This window comes from Heptranchias perlo, chromosome 6 (assembly GCF_035084215.1).
Source record: "Heptranchias perlo isolate sHepPer1 chromosome 6, sHepPer1.hap1, whole genome shotgun sequence".
In the NCBI taxonomy this organism is placed as follows: Eukaryota; Metazoa; Chordata; class Chondrichthyes; order Hexanchiformes; family Hexanchidae; genus Heptranchias; species Heptranchias perlo.
In genome coordinates, this window is record NC_090330.1 from 2,905,334 (window position 1) to 2,923,352 (window position 18,019).

At 50.1% G+C, this 18,019-nt stretch overlaps 1 protein-coding gene across 1 annotated transcript in view; it reads left to right on the forward strand.

Moving 5' to 3' along the window:
- The window catches only part of arap1 (ArfGAP with RhoGAP domain, ankyrin repeat and PH domain 1), a 181,352-nt gene that overhangs the window by 111,971 nt on the left and 51,362 nt on the right, over positions 1-18,019 (forward strand). The window contains exons 8-12 of the mRNA XM_067985538.1: positions 1,509-1,723; positions 6,955-7,061; positions 10,119-10,318; positions 10,964-11,049; positions 14,367-14,549. Of these exons, the coding sequence (XP_067841639.1) occupies positions 1,509-1,723; positions 6,955-7,061; positions 10,119-10,318; positions 10,964-11,049; positions 14,367-14,549 (791 nt within the window). The remainder of the gene's footprint in view (positions 1-1,508; positions 1,724-6,954; positions 7,062-10,118; positions 10,319-10,963; positions 11,050-14,366; positions 14,550-18,019) is intronic.

Sequence of the window (18,019 nt, forward strand, 5' to 3'; positions counted from 1 at the left end):
TGATGGAGACAGGGAGAGAGACGGAGAGAGAGAGAGAGAGAGAGAGAGAGAGAAGTGGAGATAAAGGGAGAGAGAGATGATGTCAGGGAAAGAAAGACATGGAGATAAAGAGAGAGAGATGGAGACAGGGAACGAGAGACATCGAGATAAAGAGAGAGAGACATCGAGATAAAGAGAGAGAGACATGGAGAGAGAGAGAGAGAGAGAGATGGAGACAGGGAACAGGAGTCACGGAGATAAAGAGAGGGAGGTGGACTCAGGGAATGAGAGCCACAGAGATTGAGAGATATGGAGAGAGGGAAAAAGAGGCAAAAGATGGAGAAAGGGAGAGGTGGAGACAGAAACAGAGACTCGGAGCTGGAGAGAGAGGAAGAGAAACATGGAGATTGAAAGAGAGAAAGAGCCATGGAGATAAACAGAGATGGAGACAAAGATGGAGAGAGGGAAAGAGAGGCAAGTGATGGAGAGAGAGATGGAGACCTCACAACCCTCGACCCCTCCACTATTTCTCATTTGTAACGCTGCATGTCCAACATTCAGTGCTGGATGAACAATAATTTCCTCCAACTAAATATTGGGAAGACCAAAGCCATAGTCTTCGGTCCCCGCCATCAACTACGTTCCCTCGCCACCGACTCCAACCCTCTCCCTGGCCACTGTCTGAGGCTGAACCAGACCGTTTGCAACCTCGGCGTCCTATTTGACCCTGAGATGAGCTTCTGACCTCATATCCTCTCCTTCCACCTCCGTAACATCGCCCGTCTCCGCCCCTGCCTCAGCTCACCTGCTGCTGAAACCCTCATCCGTGCCTTTGTTACCTCCAGATCCGACTATTCCAATGATCTCCTGGCCGGCCTCTCCATCTTCCACCCTGAGTAAACTTGAGCTCATCGAAAACTCTGCTGCCCCCGTATCCTAACTCGCACCAACTCCCGTTCACCCATCACCCCCTGTGCTCACTGATCTACATTGGCTCCCAGTCCTTTTTTTCAAATCCCCCTATGGTCTCGCCCCCTCCCTATCTCTGTAACCTCCTCCAGCCCTACAACCCTCTGAGATCTCTGGGCTCCTCCAATTCTGCTGCCTCGGCCCTAAGCTCTGGAATTCCTCCCTAAACCTCTCCGCCTCTCTCTCCTCCTTTAAGACGCTCCTTAAAACCTACCTCTTTGACCGAGCTTTTTGGTCACCTGTCCTGATATCTCCTTATGTGGTTCGGTGTCAGATCTTGTCTGATTAACGCTCCTGTGAAGGCCCTTGGGATGTTTTACTACGTCAAAGGCGCTATATAAATGCAAGTTGTTGTTGTTGTTGTTGAAAGAGAGACACGGAGATGGAGAGAGAAAAAGAGATGGAGACATAGACAGAGACGGGGAGGGAGTGGAGGAGAGGGAGAGGGAGAGGGAAATGCAAGCAAAGCCAGATCATCTGTTTTATCAGAAGCTTCAGAAAAACTGCTGTACTCGTCAGAATTATGCTGATGTCTGTTCCCTGTCCCGTGTCCCTCGCAGGAGAGCGGAACGATTGGGTCCGGGTGATACAGCAGACGGTGGAGGAGAAGAAGGAGAAACAAGACCTGCAGGCGGCTCGAATGTCGGACCATTTTTCACGGGAAAGCGTCTTGGAGCTGGCGGAAAAATACGGATACCTGGAGATCCGTGCCTCTCGGAGTAAGGTCTTCATGGCCATTTGCGGTGACAAGGTGTGGCTGTACAAGAACGAAGAGGTGAGCGACAGCGAGCTTTCCTCAGCTGTAGAACACGGAGTTGGTGATCATTAGATCACACTGCAATGTGGACCATTTAGTATCAATAGTCCCATTGAATCGTAGAATCATACAGCACAGGATGAGGCCATTAGGCCCATCTACAGGGCACAAGTCAGGAGTGTGATGGAATACTCTCCCACTTGCCTGGATGAGTGCAGCTCCAACAACACTCAAGAAGCTCGACACCATCCAGGACAAAGCAGCCCGCTTGATTGGCACCCCATCCACCACCCTAAACATTCACTCCCTTCACCACCGGCGCACCGTGGCTGCAGTGTGTACCATTCACAGGATGCACTGCAGCAACTCGCCAAGGCTTCTTCGACAGCACCTCCCAAACCCGCGACCTCTACCACCTAGAAGGACAAGGGCAGCAGGCACATGGGAACAACACCACCTGCACGTTCCCCTCCAAGTCACACACCATCCCGACTTGGAAATATATCGCCGTTCCTTCATCGTCGCTGGGTCAAAATCCTGGAACTCCCTTCCTGACAGCACTGTGGGAGAACCTTCACCACATGGACTGCAGCGGTTCAAGAAGGCGGCTCACCACCACCTTCTCAAGGGCAATTAGGGATGGGCAATAAATGCCGGCCTCGCCAGCGACGCCCACATCCCATGAACGAATAAAAGAAAAAAATCATGCCTGGGCCAGCTCCCAAAGAGTTTATCCAATTAATTCCACTCACCCCACCGCTCTCTCCCCGTAGCCCTGCAAATTTTTCCTTTTCAAGTATTTATTTATCCAATTCCCTTTTGAAAGTTATTATTGAATCTGCTTCCACTGCCCTCAGTGGGCAGCACTCTCTCGCATCTGAGTCAGAAGGTTGTGGGTTTGAGCCCCACTCCAGCGACTTGAGCACATAATCCAGGCCAGCATTCCCAGTGCCAGTACTGAGGGAGTGCTGCACTGCCGGAGGTGCCGTCTTTTGGATGAGACATTAAACCGAGGCCCCGTCTGCCCTCTCAGGTGGATGTAAAAGATCCCACGACACTATTTCGAAAAAGAGCAGGGGGAGTTCTCCCCAATGTCCTGGGGCCAATATTTATCCCTCAACCAACATCACTAAAAAAACAGATTATCTGGTCATGCACTCATTCGCTGTTAGTGGGACCTTGCTGTGCGCAAAGTGAGTGACACATTTACCTACATAACAAGAAACTTCAAAAGTAATCTCTATTAGTGGCTGAGCACTTTAGAATGTCCTGTAGATGTGATGAGGTGCTATATAAATTCAAATCCATTTGCTTGTGTTTTATTCCTGATAGTTGGTGTTTATTACTGTAATAATAGTGTTTGTTTTGAGCGGAAAATAGTTGCCTGCCCGGGAGACCAGAATTTCTCTGGACTTGCCCACGGACATACGAAATTGAGGGGCAGGAAAAGACCATCTGGTCCATCAAACCTGCCCCACACCATGATGGCCAGAGCATCACGGCTAAACACTTCCTCCCTCCTCTGCCCCCACCACCCACACCTCCAGCAGCCATGTAATGACATAAGGACATAAGAACATTAGAAATAGGAGCAGCAGTAGGCCGTGCCACCCCTCGAGCCTGCTCCGCCATTCAATCAGATCATGGCTGATCTTCGACCTCAACTCCACTTTCCCGCCTGATCCCCATATCCCTTGATTCCTCTAGAGACCAAAAATCTATCGATCTCAATCTTGAATATACTCAATGACTCAGCATCCACAGCCCTCTGGGGTAGAGAATTCCAAAGATTCACAACCCTCTGAGTGAAGAAATTCCTCCTCATCTCAGTCTTAAATGGCCGACCCCTTATCTTGAGACTATGACCCCTAGTACTAGACTCTCCAGCCAGGGGAAACAACCTCTCAGCATCTACCCTGTCAAGCCTCCTCTTAATCTTATGTGTTTCAATGAGATCACCTCTCATTCTTCTAAACTCCAGAGAGTATGGGCCCATTCTACTCAATCTCCCCATATAAGACAACCCTCCCATCCCAGGAATCAATCTAGTGAACCTTCAATGCACCCCCTCTAAGGCAAGTATATCCTTCCTTAGGTAAGGAGACCAAAACTGTACGCAGTACTCCAGGTGTGGTCTCACCAGAGTCCTGTATAATTGCAGCAAGACCTCCTTACTCTTGTACTCCAAACCCCTTGCAATAAAGGCTAGCATACCATTTGCCTTCCTAATTGCTTGCTGTACCTGTATGTTAACTTTCTGTGATTCGTGTACAAGGACACCCAAATCCCTCTGAATACCAACATTTCTTAGTCTCTCACCTTTTAAAAAATATTCTGCTTTTCTATTCTTCCCAACAAAGTGAATAACCTCACATTTCCCCACATTATACTCCATCTGCCACCTTCTCGCCCACTCACTTAACTTGTCTATATCCCTTTGCAGACTCTTTGTGTCCTCCTCACAGCTTACTTTCCCACCTAGCTTTGTATCGACAGCAAACTTGGATACATTACACTCGGTCCCTTCATCTAAGTCATTGATATAGATTGTAAATAGCTGAGGCCCAAGCACTGATCCTTGCTGCACCCCACTAGTTACAGCCTGCCAACCTGAAAATGACCCGTTTATCCCTACTCTCTGTTTTCTGTCCATCAACCAATCCTCAGTCTATATTAATATATTACCCCCAATCCCCTGAGCCCTAATCTTGTGTAACAACCTTTTATGTGGCACCATATCGAATGCCTTTGAAAATCCAAATATACGACATCCACTGGTTCCCCCTTATCTACCCTGTTAGTTACATCCACAAAAGGCTCTAATAGATTTGTGAAACATGATTTTCCTTTCATAAATCCATACTGACTCTGCCTTATCATGTTATGATTTTCTAAGTGCCCTGTTACTACTTCCTTAATAATAGATTCTAGCATTTTCCCGACGGCTGATGTCAGGCTAACTGGCCTGTAGTTCCCTGTTTTCTCTCTCCCTCCCTCCTTTCTTGAATTGCAGGGTTACATTTGCTACCTTCCAATCCACTGCAGTCGTTTTACAATCTAGGGAATTCTGTAAGATCAAAACCAATGCACCCACTATCTCTGCAGCCACCTCTTTTAGAACCCTAGGATGTAGGCAATCAGGCCCAGGGGATTTGTCGGCTTTTAGTCCCATTAATTTCTCCAGTACTTTTTCTTTACTAATATTAATTAGTTTAATTTCCTCACTCTCATTCGCCCCTTGGTTCCCCACTATTTCTGGTATGTTTTTTGTGTCTTCTACTGTGAAGACAGATACAAAATATTTGTTTAACGTCTCTGCCATTTCCTTATTCCCCATTATAATTTTTCCTGTCTCAGCCTCTAAGGGGCCCACGTTTACTTTCACTAATCTCTTCCTTTTTACATACTTGTAGGAGCTCTTACAATCTGTTTTTATATTTTTTGCTAGTTTACTCTGATATTTTATTTTCTCCCTCTTTATCAATTTCTTGGTCATCCTTTGCTGATTTCTAAAACCCTCCCAATCCTCAGACTTGTTACTCCTTTTGGCAGTATTGTAAGCATCTTCCTTTAATCTAATACTATCCTTAACTACTCTAGTTTGCCACGGTTGGATCACTTTTCCCGTGGAGTTTCATTCCTCAAGGGAATGTATTTTCATTGAGAATTATGAATTATTTCTTTAAATGTTTTCCATTGCTTATCTACCATCATATCTTTTAATCTAATTTCCCAATCAAACTTAGCCAACTCGCCCCCTCATACCTACGTTATTGGCTTTGTTTAAATTTAAGACCCTAGTTTTGGACTTAACTACATCACTCTCAAACTCAATATGAAATTCTATCATATTATGACCACTCTTCCCCAGAGGATCCTTTATTATGAGATTACTAACTGTCTCATTACACAACACCAGATCTAAAGTAGCCTGTTCCCTAGGCATATTGTTCCAGTCAACTGTCTCCAATGCATTCCATGAACTTGTCATAAGAACATAAGAACATAAGAAATTGGAGCAGGAGTAGGCCAATCGGCCCCTCGAGCCTGCTCCGCCATTCAATAAGATCATGGCTGATCTGATCCCAACCACAAATCTAAAGAACACAAGAAGTAGGAGCAGGACCCGGCCACACAGCCCCTGGGCCCTCTCCGCCACCCACAGGGCATTGACCGATCCGAACTCAGCTTCATGTCCAATTTCCTGCCCGCTCCCCATAACCCCTAATTCCCTTTACTTCTAGAAAACTGTCTATTTCTGTTTTAAATTTATCTAATGATGTAGCTTCCACAGCTTCCTGGGGCAGCAAATTCCACAGACCTACCACCCTCTGAGTGAAGAAGTTTCTCCTCATCTCAGTTTTGAAAGAGCAGCCCCTTATTCTAAGATTATGCCCCCTAGTTCTAGTTTCACCCATCCTTGGGAACATCCTTACTGCATCCACCCGATCAAGCCCCTTCACAATCTTATATGTTTCAATAAGATCGCCTCTCAAACTACTTTTGCCAATTTGGTTTGCTCAGTCTTTATGAAGATTAAAGTCCTCCACCATTATTGCATTACCCTTGTTATGTGTTCCTCTAATTTCCTGATTTATACTCTGTCCAACAGTATAACTACTGTTAGGGGGCCTATAGACTCCTTCCACCAGTGTTTTCTGCCCCTTGTTATTTCTTAGCTCCACCCAGACTGATTCTACATCCTGATTTTCTGAGCTAAGATCCTTTCTCACTACTGCCTTCATCTCATCCTTTATTATCAGGGCTACCCCCATCACCCCCCACTCCTTTTCCATTTTGCCTATCTTTTCTAAAAGTCAAGTACCCTGGAATATCTAGTTCGCAACCTGCAACCACGTCTCAATAATGGCCACTAAATCAAACCCATTTATCTCTATTTGTTCCATTAACTCATCTATCTTGTTACGAATGCTTCGTGCGTTGAGATAAAATGCCTTTAATTCTGGTCCAAGCCCGGTGTAACTGGAGACCGTCCCAACGGAACAGCTCCCTCTTTCCCCAGTACTGGTGCCAGTGCCCCATGAATCGAAACCCCTGTCTCCCACACCACTCTTCGAGCCAAGTATTTAACTCTCTGACCTGTTTGTCCCTTTGCCGATTTATGCGCGGCTCAGGTAGTAATGCAGAGATTATTACACGTGCTTTGTGACCGAGAACCGGCAATTGAGTGTGAATCGCAACATCTCAGATTAATTCAGCGTTTGTTTTCTCCGCGTGTCGACCCACAGGACTACAGACTAGGGATCGGAGTCACGTCTGTGGAGATGAACGTGGCCACAGTGAAGGACATGGACAGACGAGGGTTCGATCTCACAACTCCTTACAAAACCTTCAGGTACATTTGCCCTTTATAGAAGGCAAAGGGGAGGAAGTTTTGCTCCAGCTACACAAAGGTCCTGGTTAGACCACATCTGGAGCACCGTGTACGGTTCTGGGCACCGCATCTTGGAAAGGTCAAATTGGCCTCGGAAGGAGTGCAGCTCAGATTCACCAGAATGTGACCAGGGCTCCAAGGGTTAGATTGTGAGGAGAGATTACATAAACTAGGCTTGTATTCCCTGGAACAGAGAGGGTTAAGGGGTGATTTGATTGAGGTTTTTAGGATTTTGAAAGGAATTGATAGAGTAGATAGAGAAACTTTTTCTGCTGGTGGGGGAGTCTCGGACAAGGGGATATAACTTGAAATCAGAGCCAGGCCATTCAGGAGAGAAGTTAGGAAATACTTCTTCACACAAAGGGTGATAGAAGTGTGGAACGCTCGCCCACAAAGAGCAGCAGATGCTAGCTCAATTAATCATTTTAATTCTGAGATCAATAGATTTTTGCTGGCCGAGGGTATTAAGGGATATGGAGCCAAGGTGGATGGATGGAATTAGGATACAGATCAGCCATGATCTCATTGAATGGCGGAACAGGCTCGAGGGGCTGAATGGCCTCCTCCTGTTCCTATGTTCCACCTCCATAACATTGCCCGCCTCTATCACTGCCTCAGCTCTTCTGCTGCTGAAACCCTCATCCGTGCTTTTGTTACCTCCAGACTTGATCATTCCAATGCTCTCCTGTCCGGCCTCCCATCTTCCACCCTGAGTAAACTTGAGCTCATCCAAAACTCTGCTGCCCGTATCCTAACTCGCACCACGTCCCGTTCACCCATCACCCCCTGTGCTCGCTGACCTACATTGGCTCCCGGCCCAGAAACGCCTTGATTTTAAAATTCTCATCCTTGTTTTCAAATCCCTCCGTGGCCTCACCCCCCTCCCTATCTCTGTAACCTCCTCCAGCCCTACAACCCTCCGAGATCTCTGCGCTCCTTCAATTCTGGCCTCTTGCGCATCCCCGATTTTAATCGCTCCACCATTGGTGGCCGGCCTGGGCCCTAAGCTCTGGAATTCCCTCCCTAAACCTCTCCGCCTCTCTCTCTTCTCCTTCTAGACGCACCTTAAAACCTACCTCTCTGACCAAGCTTTTGATCACCTGTCCTAATATCTCCTTATGTGGCTCGGTATCAAATTTTGTTTGACAATCGCTCCTGTGAAGCGCCTTGGGATGTTTTACTACGTTAAAGGCGCTATATAAATGCAAGGAGTTGTTGTTGTTGTTGTTGACGACCCCTCCCACCTCGGGTGAGACTGATGCCGGGGCCAGGGGGAGAGAGCAGCCTTCGAGAAGCAAACGCGGTTATCAGAATACTGTAGCTGACTCTTTTAGAAGGGAATTAAGATAGTTGCTTGGAAAAGAGGAATATTAAAGGGTATGGGGATCGAGCAGGAGAGTGGAGTTAGACTAGGTGGCACATGTTTAGAATAAAGGATAAAGCTTGTTTTCTGAGGGACTATCCTTTCCTTACCTCTCACCTCCAACATCTATCTATCTATCTATCTCTCTGATGCCTCTCTTGCTCGGTCCCCTCGCTTTCTCATTCTCTGATGTCTCTCTGATCTCTCTCATGCTGTCTCTCGTGTCTCTCTTTCCCAGTCTCTGTCTAGTGTGTCTCTGATGTCTTTCTTGCTCTGTCCCCTCTCCCTCTCTCAATGCTCTTGCTCTGTCTCTCTTTGTCTGCCTGTCTATCTGTCTCCAATGTCTCTCTGATTCTCTCTCTACATCTGATGTCTCTCTTACCTCCCCCTCCCTCTCTCTCTCTCTCTCTCTCTCCCCAATGTCTCTCTCTTTGTTTCTCTCCCACTCTGACGTCTCTCCCACTCTGACGTCTCTCCGATGTTTCTCTCTCTCTCTCTCTCTGATGTGCGCCTCTCTCTCCGATGTCTCTCTCTCTATCTTTCTGATGTCTCTCCCTGTCTCTCTCTCTCTCTCTCTCTCTCTCTCTGATGCCTCTCCCTGTCTCTCTCTCTCTGGTGTCTCTCTCTGTCTCTCCGTTATCTGTCTGTCTGTCTGTCTGTCTCTCTCTGATGCCTCTCTCTTTCTGATATCTCTCTCTCTGATGTCTCTCTCTCTCTCTCTGATGTATCTCTCTCTCTCCAATGTCTCTCTCTCTCTCTCTCTCTCTCTCTTCGATGTCTCTGTCTCTGTCTCTCTCTCTCCCTGATGTCTCTCTCCGATGTATGTCTGTCTGTCTGTCTGTCTGTCTCTCTCTCTCCGATGTGTGTCTCTCTCTCTCTCTCTGGTTTGTCCTGGTGCTTCATGAAGAAGCTGGAAGCTCTGTAAGGACATGGTCCAATCTTGGATTTTATCTGGCCCTGTTCCCCACCTGCGAGGTTGGTTTGAGGGTAGCTGGACGTCTCAGTGAAAGTATCTCTCTTGAAAGTTGTGAGACAAAGTTGGCCACTGTCACTCCACTTACTTGATGCCTTGGTCATTAATGTGTTGGATGGAGTCAGAGAGACTCTTACAGGCATTTCTGAAAGAATGGTGGAGCTTCTTTTCACTAGGTGTCAGCTTGGCTCAGTCGGTATCACTCGTGCCTCTGAGTCAGAAGGTCATGGGTTCAAGAGATTTGAGCACATAATCCAGGCTGACACTCCCAGTGCCGTACTGAGGGAGTGCTGCACTGTCGGAGGTGCCGTCTTTCGGATGAGATGTTAAACCGAGGCCCCGTCTGCCCTCTCAAGTGGACATAAAAGAACCCACGGCTACTATATCGAAGAAGAGCAGGGAGTTCTCTCCGGTGTCCTGGTCAATATTTCTCCATCGGCCATCATCACTAAAAACAGATTATCTAGTCATTTATCACATTGCTGTTTGTTGGATCTTGCTGTGCGCAAATTGGCTGCCGCGGGTTTCCCTACATTACAACAGTGACTACACTTCAAAAAGTACTTCATTGGCTGTGAAGCGCTTTGGGACATCCTGAGGTCGTGAAAGGCGCTGTAGAAATGCAAGTTCCTTTCTCTTTATTTAACGTGTTGTGTGTTTTTCTCCCACCCCCTGGTCACAGCTTTGTAGCGGAATCGGACAGCGACAAAGAGGAATGGGTGGGGGCCCTGCGAGAGTCCACGGCCGAGGCCCTGTCCAACTACGAGGTCGCCGAGCAGATCTGGGCGGTGGAGTCGAACACGTGCTGCGCCGACTGTGGTACTCCCAAACCGGAATGGGCCTCCATCAACCTGTGCTTGGTGATCTGCAAGAAGTGCGCAGGTATGGAATTCAGGACCATCTCCCCAGGACGTCCGTTCAACAGGTGGCCCAGGGAGCCGGGGTTCTGTCTCGGAGCGTCCAGTGTTCCCAGACCGTGATCCAGGTTTTCCAGAATATTTTAGCAATGGGTGGGCTCCCCCCCCGCCTTCTGATCCAGAAGGTCGTGGGTTCGAGCCCCACACCGGAGACTTGAGCACATAATCCAGGCCGACACTCCCAGTGCCGGTACTGAGGGAGCGCTGCGCTGTCGGAGGTGCCGTCTTTCGGATGAGACGTTAAACCGAGGCCCCGTCTGCCCCCTCAGGTGGATGTAAAAGATCCCATGGCCACTATTTTGCAGAAGAGCAGATGGGAGTTCTCCCCCAGTGTCCTGGGCCAATATTTATCCCTCAACAAAGACCGAGAAGAGATGATCTGGGTCATTACCTCATTGCTGTTTGTGGGATCTTGCTGTGCGCAAATTTGCTGCTGCCTTTCCGACATTACAACGGCGACTCAACTTTAAAAAAGTACTTCATTGGCTGTAAAGCGCTTTGGGACGTCCTGAGGTTGTGAAAGGCGCTATATAAATGCAAGCTCTTTCTGGGAGCAGGATGTAAATGTACATTTTTATTGATGAGATTATTATAAATCCATGTTCTGCAGGGGAGCACCGAGCACTGGGTCCAGGCATTTCCAAAGTGCGGAGTCTGAAGATGGACAAGAAAGTCTGGACTGAAGAGATGATTAAGGTACATTGAAACGTGCCTGGGCCTCAGGCTGTGACGATTGTTTGACTTTTGTGTGAACGAGGAGTGCAGGCGGATGGAGGACATCTCCTGCGGTCCTTTGTGCCCGGGTGACCTAGGTCCAATGGGTGCTTCCGGTTCAGGTGTAGTGAGGGGATTGACAACCTTCAGAGATTATGGGCGCTGGTCACCATCTGCGAAGTATCTTCTGTTGGAAGGACAGAATTTGCACCAATATAGCACCTTGTTACGTCTGTTACGTTTTTCGGTTATACGCTAGATATAATACCTGGAATCACAGAATGATATGATCCGCTTTTTAAGAAAGGAGAGAGAGGGAAACCGGGGAATTATAGACCAGTTAGCCTAACATCTGCTGTGGGGAAAATGCCGGAGTCTATAATTAAGGATAGGGTGACTGAACATCTCGAGAATTTTCAGTTAATCAGAGAGAGCCAGCATGGATTTGTGAAAGGTAGGTCGTGCCTGACAAACCTGATTGAATTTTTTGAAGAGGTGACTAAAGTAGTGGACAGGGGAATGTCAATGGATGTTATTTATATGGACTTCCAGAAGGCATTTGATAAGGTCCCAACATAAGAGACTGTTAGCTAAGTTAGAAGCCCCTGGAATCGAGGGAAAAGTATGGACTTGGTTAGGAAGTTGGCTGAGCAAAAGGCGACAGAGAGTCGGGATAATGGGTAGGTACTCACATTGGCAGGATGTGACTAGTGGAGTCCCGCAGGGATCTGTCTTGGGGCCTCAATTATTCACAATATTTATTAACGACTTAGATGAAGGCATAGAAAGTCTCATATCTAAGTTTGCCGATGACACAAAGATTGGTGGCATTGTAAGCAGTGTAGATGAAAACATAAAATTACAAAGGGATATTGATAGATTAGGTGAATGGGCAAAACTGTGGCAAATGGAATTCAATGTAGACAAATGTGAGGTCATCCACTTTGGATCCAAAAAAGGACAGAACAGGGTACTTTCTAAATGGTAAAAAGTTAAAAACAGTGGATGTCCAAAGGGACTTAGGGGTTCAGGTACATCGATCATTGAAGTGTCATGAACAGGTGCAGAAAATAATCAATAAGGCAAATGGAATGCTGGCCTTTATATCTGGAGGACTGGAGTACAAGGGGGCAGAAGTTATGCTGCAGCTATACAAAACCCTGGTTAGACCGCACCTGGAGTACTGTGAGCAGTTCTGGGCACCGCACCTTCGGAAGGACATATTGGCCCTGGAGGGAGTGCAGAGTAGGTTTACTAGAATGATACCCGGACTTCAAGGGTTAAGTTACGAGGAGAGATTACACAAATTGGGGTTGTATTCTCTAGAGTGTCAAAGGTTAAGGGGTGATCTGATCGAAGTTTATAAGATATTAAGGGGAACAGATAGGGTGGATAGAGAGACTATTTCCGCTGGTTGGGGATTCTAGGAGTAGGGGGCACAGTCTAAAAATTAGAGCCAGACCTTTCAGGAGCGAGATTAGAAAACATTTCTACACACAAAGGGTGGTAGAAGTTTGGAACTCTCTTCCGCAAACGGAAATTGATACTAGCTCAATTGCTAAATTTAAATCTGAGATAGATAGCTTTTTGGCAACCAAAGGTATTAAGGGATATGGGCCAAAGGCAGGTATATGGAGTTAGATCACAGATCAGCCATGATCTTATCAAATGGCGGAGCAGGCACGAGGGGCTGAATGGCCTACTCCTGTTCCTATGTTCCTATGACATAGCACAGAAGGAGGCCATTCAGCCCATCGTGCCTGTGCCGGCTCTTTGAAAGAGCTATCCAACTAGTCCCACTCCCCCTGCTCTTTCCCCATGGCCCTGCAAGTTTTTCCCCTTCAAGTATTTATCCAATTCCTTTTTGAAAGTTATTATTGAATCTGCTTCCACCGCCCTTTCAGGCAGCGCATTCCAGATCAGAACAACTCGCTGCGTAAAAAAATTCTCCTAATTTCCCCTCTGGTTCTTCTGCCGATTATCTTGGGCTCAGTCTCGTAAACAGACCTTGTGTGCTCTATGAACTGGATTGTGCCTTTACCTACCTGTTATTCCATAGAATTACATAGAATGTACAGCACAGAAACAGGCCATTCGGCCCAGCAGGTCTAGCCCGGGGTTTATGCTCCACACGAGCCCCCTTCTTCCCTACTTCATCTCACCCTATCAGCATATCCTTCTATTCCTTTCTCCCTCATGTGTTTATCGAGCTTCCCCTTAAATGTATCTACACTATTCACCTCAACTACTCCTTGTGGGAGCGAGTTCCACATTCTCACCACTCTCTGGGTAAAGAAGTTTCTGCTGAATTCTCGATCGGATTTATTCGTGACTATCTTATATTTATGACCCTCTAGTTTTGGATTCCCACACAAGTTGCACTGGCGGAGGGTCAGTAGTGAGGGAGCGCTGCACTGTCGGAGGGTCAGTACTGAGGGAGCGCTGCACTGTCGGAGGGTCAGTACTGAGGGAGTGCTGCACTGTCGGAGGGTCAGTACTGAGGGAGGGCTGCACTGTCGGAGGGTCAGTACTGAGGGAGGGCTGCATTGTCAGGGGGTCAGTACTGAGGGAGGGCTGCACTGTCAGGGGGTCAGTACTGAGGGAGGGCTGCACTGTCAGGGGGTCAGTACTGAGGGAGTGCTGCACTGTCAGGGGGTCAGTACTGAGGGAGGGCTGCGCAGTCAGTACTGAGGGAGTGCTGCACTGTCCGGGGGTCAGTACTGAGGGAGCGCTACACTGTCAGGGGGTCAGTACTGAGGGAGTGCTGCACTGTTGGAGGTGCCGTCTTTTGGATAAGACATTAACCAATACCCCATCTGCCCTCTCGGGAGTTCTCCTAGGTGTCCTGGGCCCAGTATTTATCCCTCAACCAACAACCAAAGAAAACAGATTAATGCTCTTCCATCTCATTGCTGTTTGTGGGATCTTGCTGTGCACAAATTGGTTGTCCATGTTTGCCTACACAATAACAGTTACTGCATTTCAAAAGTAATTGGTTAGCACTTTGGGACATCTTGAGGATGTGAAAGGTTGTATATAAATGCAAAGTTCATTTTTTCCATCAAATCCTGGTCATTTTGGGCTCAAGAAAAAAACAGTGGCCTTAGAAAAGGCAGGTGTATGAGGGATCCAGGGTGATTTGCCCTGTTTTCCTTGTGAGTGACTGTGTGTCAGAAGAAGTTAACTTTGTGGAATTGGTTTAATTGGGAAGATTTCAATGTGGCCACACGAGGTTTTGTTGGGTTTGAGTTTTGATGGTTTGGAATTAACACTGTGATTGGCTTATTCCCCGTTACCAGCTGTTCCAGTGCATCACTAATCGAAAGGCCAACCTATTCTGGGCCGCCAACGTCCCCCCCAGCGAGGCCATCAATGAAGCGAGCAGCTGCCAGGAACGCAAACGGTTCATCAGCGCCAAGTTCAGGGAGGGGAAATATCGCAAATACCACCTACTGTTTGGAAACCAGGAGGAGCTGAACAAGGTAATGGGTGAAGGAGCCTCGGAGCACGTCCAAGGGACCCTCCTGCTTTGGGGATTGTGATGGACTCTCTGGGCCAGGGATTGTGATGGACTCTCTGGGCCAGGGATTGTGATGGACTCTCTGGGCTGGGGATTGTGATGGACTCTCTGGGCTAGGGATTGTGATGGACTCTCTGGGCCAGGGATTGTGATGGACTTTCTGGGCCAGGGATTGTGATGAACTCTCTGGGCTGGGGATTGTGATGGACTCTCTGGGCTGGGGATTGTGATGGAGTCTCTGGGCTGGGGATTGTGATGGACTCTCTGGGCTGGGGATTGTGATGGACTCTCTGGGCTAGGGATTGTGATGGACTCTCTGGGCCAGGGATTGTGATGGACTTTCTGGGCCAGGGATTGTGATGGACTCTCTGGGCTGGGGATTGTGATGGACTCTCTGGGCTGGGGATTGTGATGGAGTCTCTGGGCCGGGGATTGTGATGGACTCTCTGGGCCGGGGATTGTGATGGACTCTCTGGGCTGGGGATTGTGATGGACTCTCTGGGCTGGGGATTGTGATGGACTCTCTGGGCTGGGGATTGTGATGGACTCTCTGGGCCGGTGATTGTGATGGACTCTCTGGGCTGGGGATTGTGATGGACTCTCTGGGCCGGGGATTGTGATGGACTCTCTGGGCTGGGGTTGTGTGTGTGTGGACTGGGGATTGTGATGGACTCTCTGGACTGGGGATTGTGATGGACTCTCTGGGCCGGGGATTGTGATGGACTCTCTGGGCCGGGGATTGTGATGGACTCTCTGGGCCGGGGATTGTGATGGACTCTCTGGGCCGGGGATTGTGATGGACTCTCTGGGCTGGGGATTGTGATGGAGTCTCTGGGCCGGTGATTGTGTTGGACTCTCTGGGCCAGTGATTGTGATGGACTCTCTGGGCTGGGGATTGTGATGGACTCTCTGGGCTGGGGATTGTGATGGACTCTCTGGGCTGGGGATTGTGATGGACTCTCTGGGCCAGGGATTGTGATGGACTCTCTGGGCTGGGGATTGTGATGGAGTCTCTGGGCCAGGGATTGTGATGGACTCTCTGGGCTGGGGATTGTGATGGACTCTCTGGGCCAGGGATTGTGATGGACTCTCTGGGCTTGGGATTGTGATGGACTCTCTGGGCTGGGGATTGTGATGGAGTCTCTGGGCCGGTGATTGTGATGGACTCTCTGGGCTGGGGTTGTGTGTGTGTGGGCTGGGGATTGTGATGGACTCTCTGGACTGGGGATTGTGATGGACTCTCTGGGCCAGTGATTGTGATGGACTCTCTGGGCCGGGGATTGTGATGGACTCTCTGGGCCGGGGATTGTGATGGACTCTCTGGGCCGGGGATTGTGATGGACTCTCTGGGCTGGGGATTGTGATGGAGTCTCTGGGCCGGTGATTGTGATGGAGTCTCTGGGCCGGTGATTGTGATGGAGTCTCTGGGCCGGTGATTGTGATGGAGTCTCTGGGCAAGTGATTGTGATGGACTCTCTGGGCTGGGGATTGTGATGGACTCTCTGGGCTGGGGATTGTGATGGACTCTCTGGGCCAGTGATTGTGATGGACTCTCTGGGCTGGGGATTGTGATGGAGTCTCTGGGCCAGGGATTGTGATGGACTCTCTGGGCCAGGGATTGTGATGGACTCTCTGGGCCAGGGATTGTGATGGAGTCTCTGGGCCAGGGATTGTGATGGACTCTCTGGGCCAGGGATTGTGATGGACTTTCTGGGCCAGGGATTGTGATGGAGTCTCTGGGCCGGGGATTGTGATGGAGTCTCTGGGTTGCAGCCCTGTCCATCCTGGATTGGGAATTGATGTCACTCTGGTCTGCATGATAGGGATTGTTCTGTCTTTGGGATTGGGCAGTGCTGACTGAGATATTGGAGCAAAGTATCTTGCCAAGAGGGAGCGCCGCACTCTCGGAGGGTCAGTAGTGAGGGAGCGCCGCACTGTCGGAGGGTCAGTACTGAGGGAGCGCCGCACTGTCGGAGGGTCAGTACTGAGGGAGCGCCGCACTGTCGGAGGGTCAGTACTGAGGGAGCGCCGCACTGTCGGAGGGTCAGTACTGAGGGAGCGCCGCACTGTCGGAGGGTCAGTACTGAGGGAGCGCCGCACTGTCGGAGGGTCAGTACTGAGGGAGCGCCGCACTGTCGGAGGGTCAGTACTGAGGGAGCGCCGCACTGTCGGAGGGTCAGTACTGAGGGAGCGCCGCACTGTCGGAGGGTCAGTACTGAGGGAGCGCCGCACTGTCGGAGGGTCAGTACTGAGGGAGCGCCGCACTGTCGGAGGGTCAGTACTGAGGGAGCGCTGCACTGTCGGAGGGTCAGTACTGAGGGAGCGCCGCACTGTCGGAGGGTCAGTACTGAAGGAGCGCCGCACTGTCGGAGGGTCAGTACTGAGGGAGCGCTGCACTGTCGGAGGGTCAGTGCTGACGGAGCACCAGACTGTCGGAGGGTCAGTGCTGAGGGAGCGCCGCACTGTCGGAGGGTCAGTGCTGAGGGAGCGCCGCACTGTCGGATGGTCAGTGCTGAGGGAGCGCCGCACTGTCGGAGGGTCAGTACTGAGGGAGCGCCACACTGTCGGAGGGTCAGTACTGAGGGAGCGCCGCACTGTCGGAGGGTCAGTACTGAGGGAGCGCCGCACTGTCGGAGGGTCAGTACTGAAGGAGCGCCGCACTGTCGGAGGGTCAGTACTGAAGGAGCGCCGCACTGTCGGAGGGTCAGTGCTGAGGGAGCGCCGCACTGTCGGAGGGTCAGTACTGAGGGAGCGCCGCACTGTCGGAGGGTCAGTGCTGAGGGAGCGCCGCACTGTCGGAGGGTCAGTGCTGAGGGAGCGCCGCACTGTCGGAGGGTCAGTGCTGAGGGAGCGCCGCACTGTCGGAGGGTCAGTGCTGAGGGAGCGCCGCACTGTCGGAGGGTCAGTGCTGAGGGAGCGCCGCACTGTCGGAGGGTCAGTGCTGAGGGAGCACAAGACTGTCGGAGGGTCAGTGCTGAGGGAGCGCTGCACTGTCGGAGGGTCAGTGCTGAGGGAGCGCCGCACTGTCGGAGGGTCAGTACTGAGGGAGCGCTGCACTGTCGGAGGGTCAGTACTGAGGGAGCGCCGCACTGTCGGAGGGTCAGTACTGAGGGAGCACTAGGCTGTCGGAGGGTCAGTACTGAGGGAGCACTAGGCTGTCGGAGGGTCAGTACTGAGGGAGCGCCGCACTGTCGGAGGGTCAGTACTGAGGGAGCGCCGCACTGTCGGAGGGTCAGTACTGAGGGAGCGCCGCACTGTCGGAGGGTCAGTACTGAGGGAGCGCCGCACTGTCGGAGGGTCAGTACTGAGGGAGCGCCGCACTGTCGGAGGGTCAGTACTGAGGGAGCGCCGCACTGTCGGAGGGTCAGTACTGAGGGAGCGCCGCACTGTCGGAGGGTCAGTGCTGAGGGAGCGCCGCACTGTCGGAGGGTC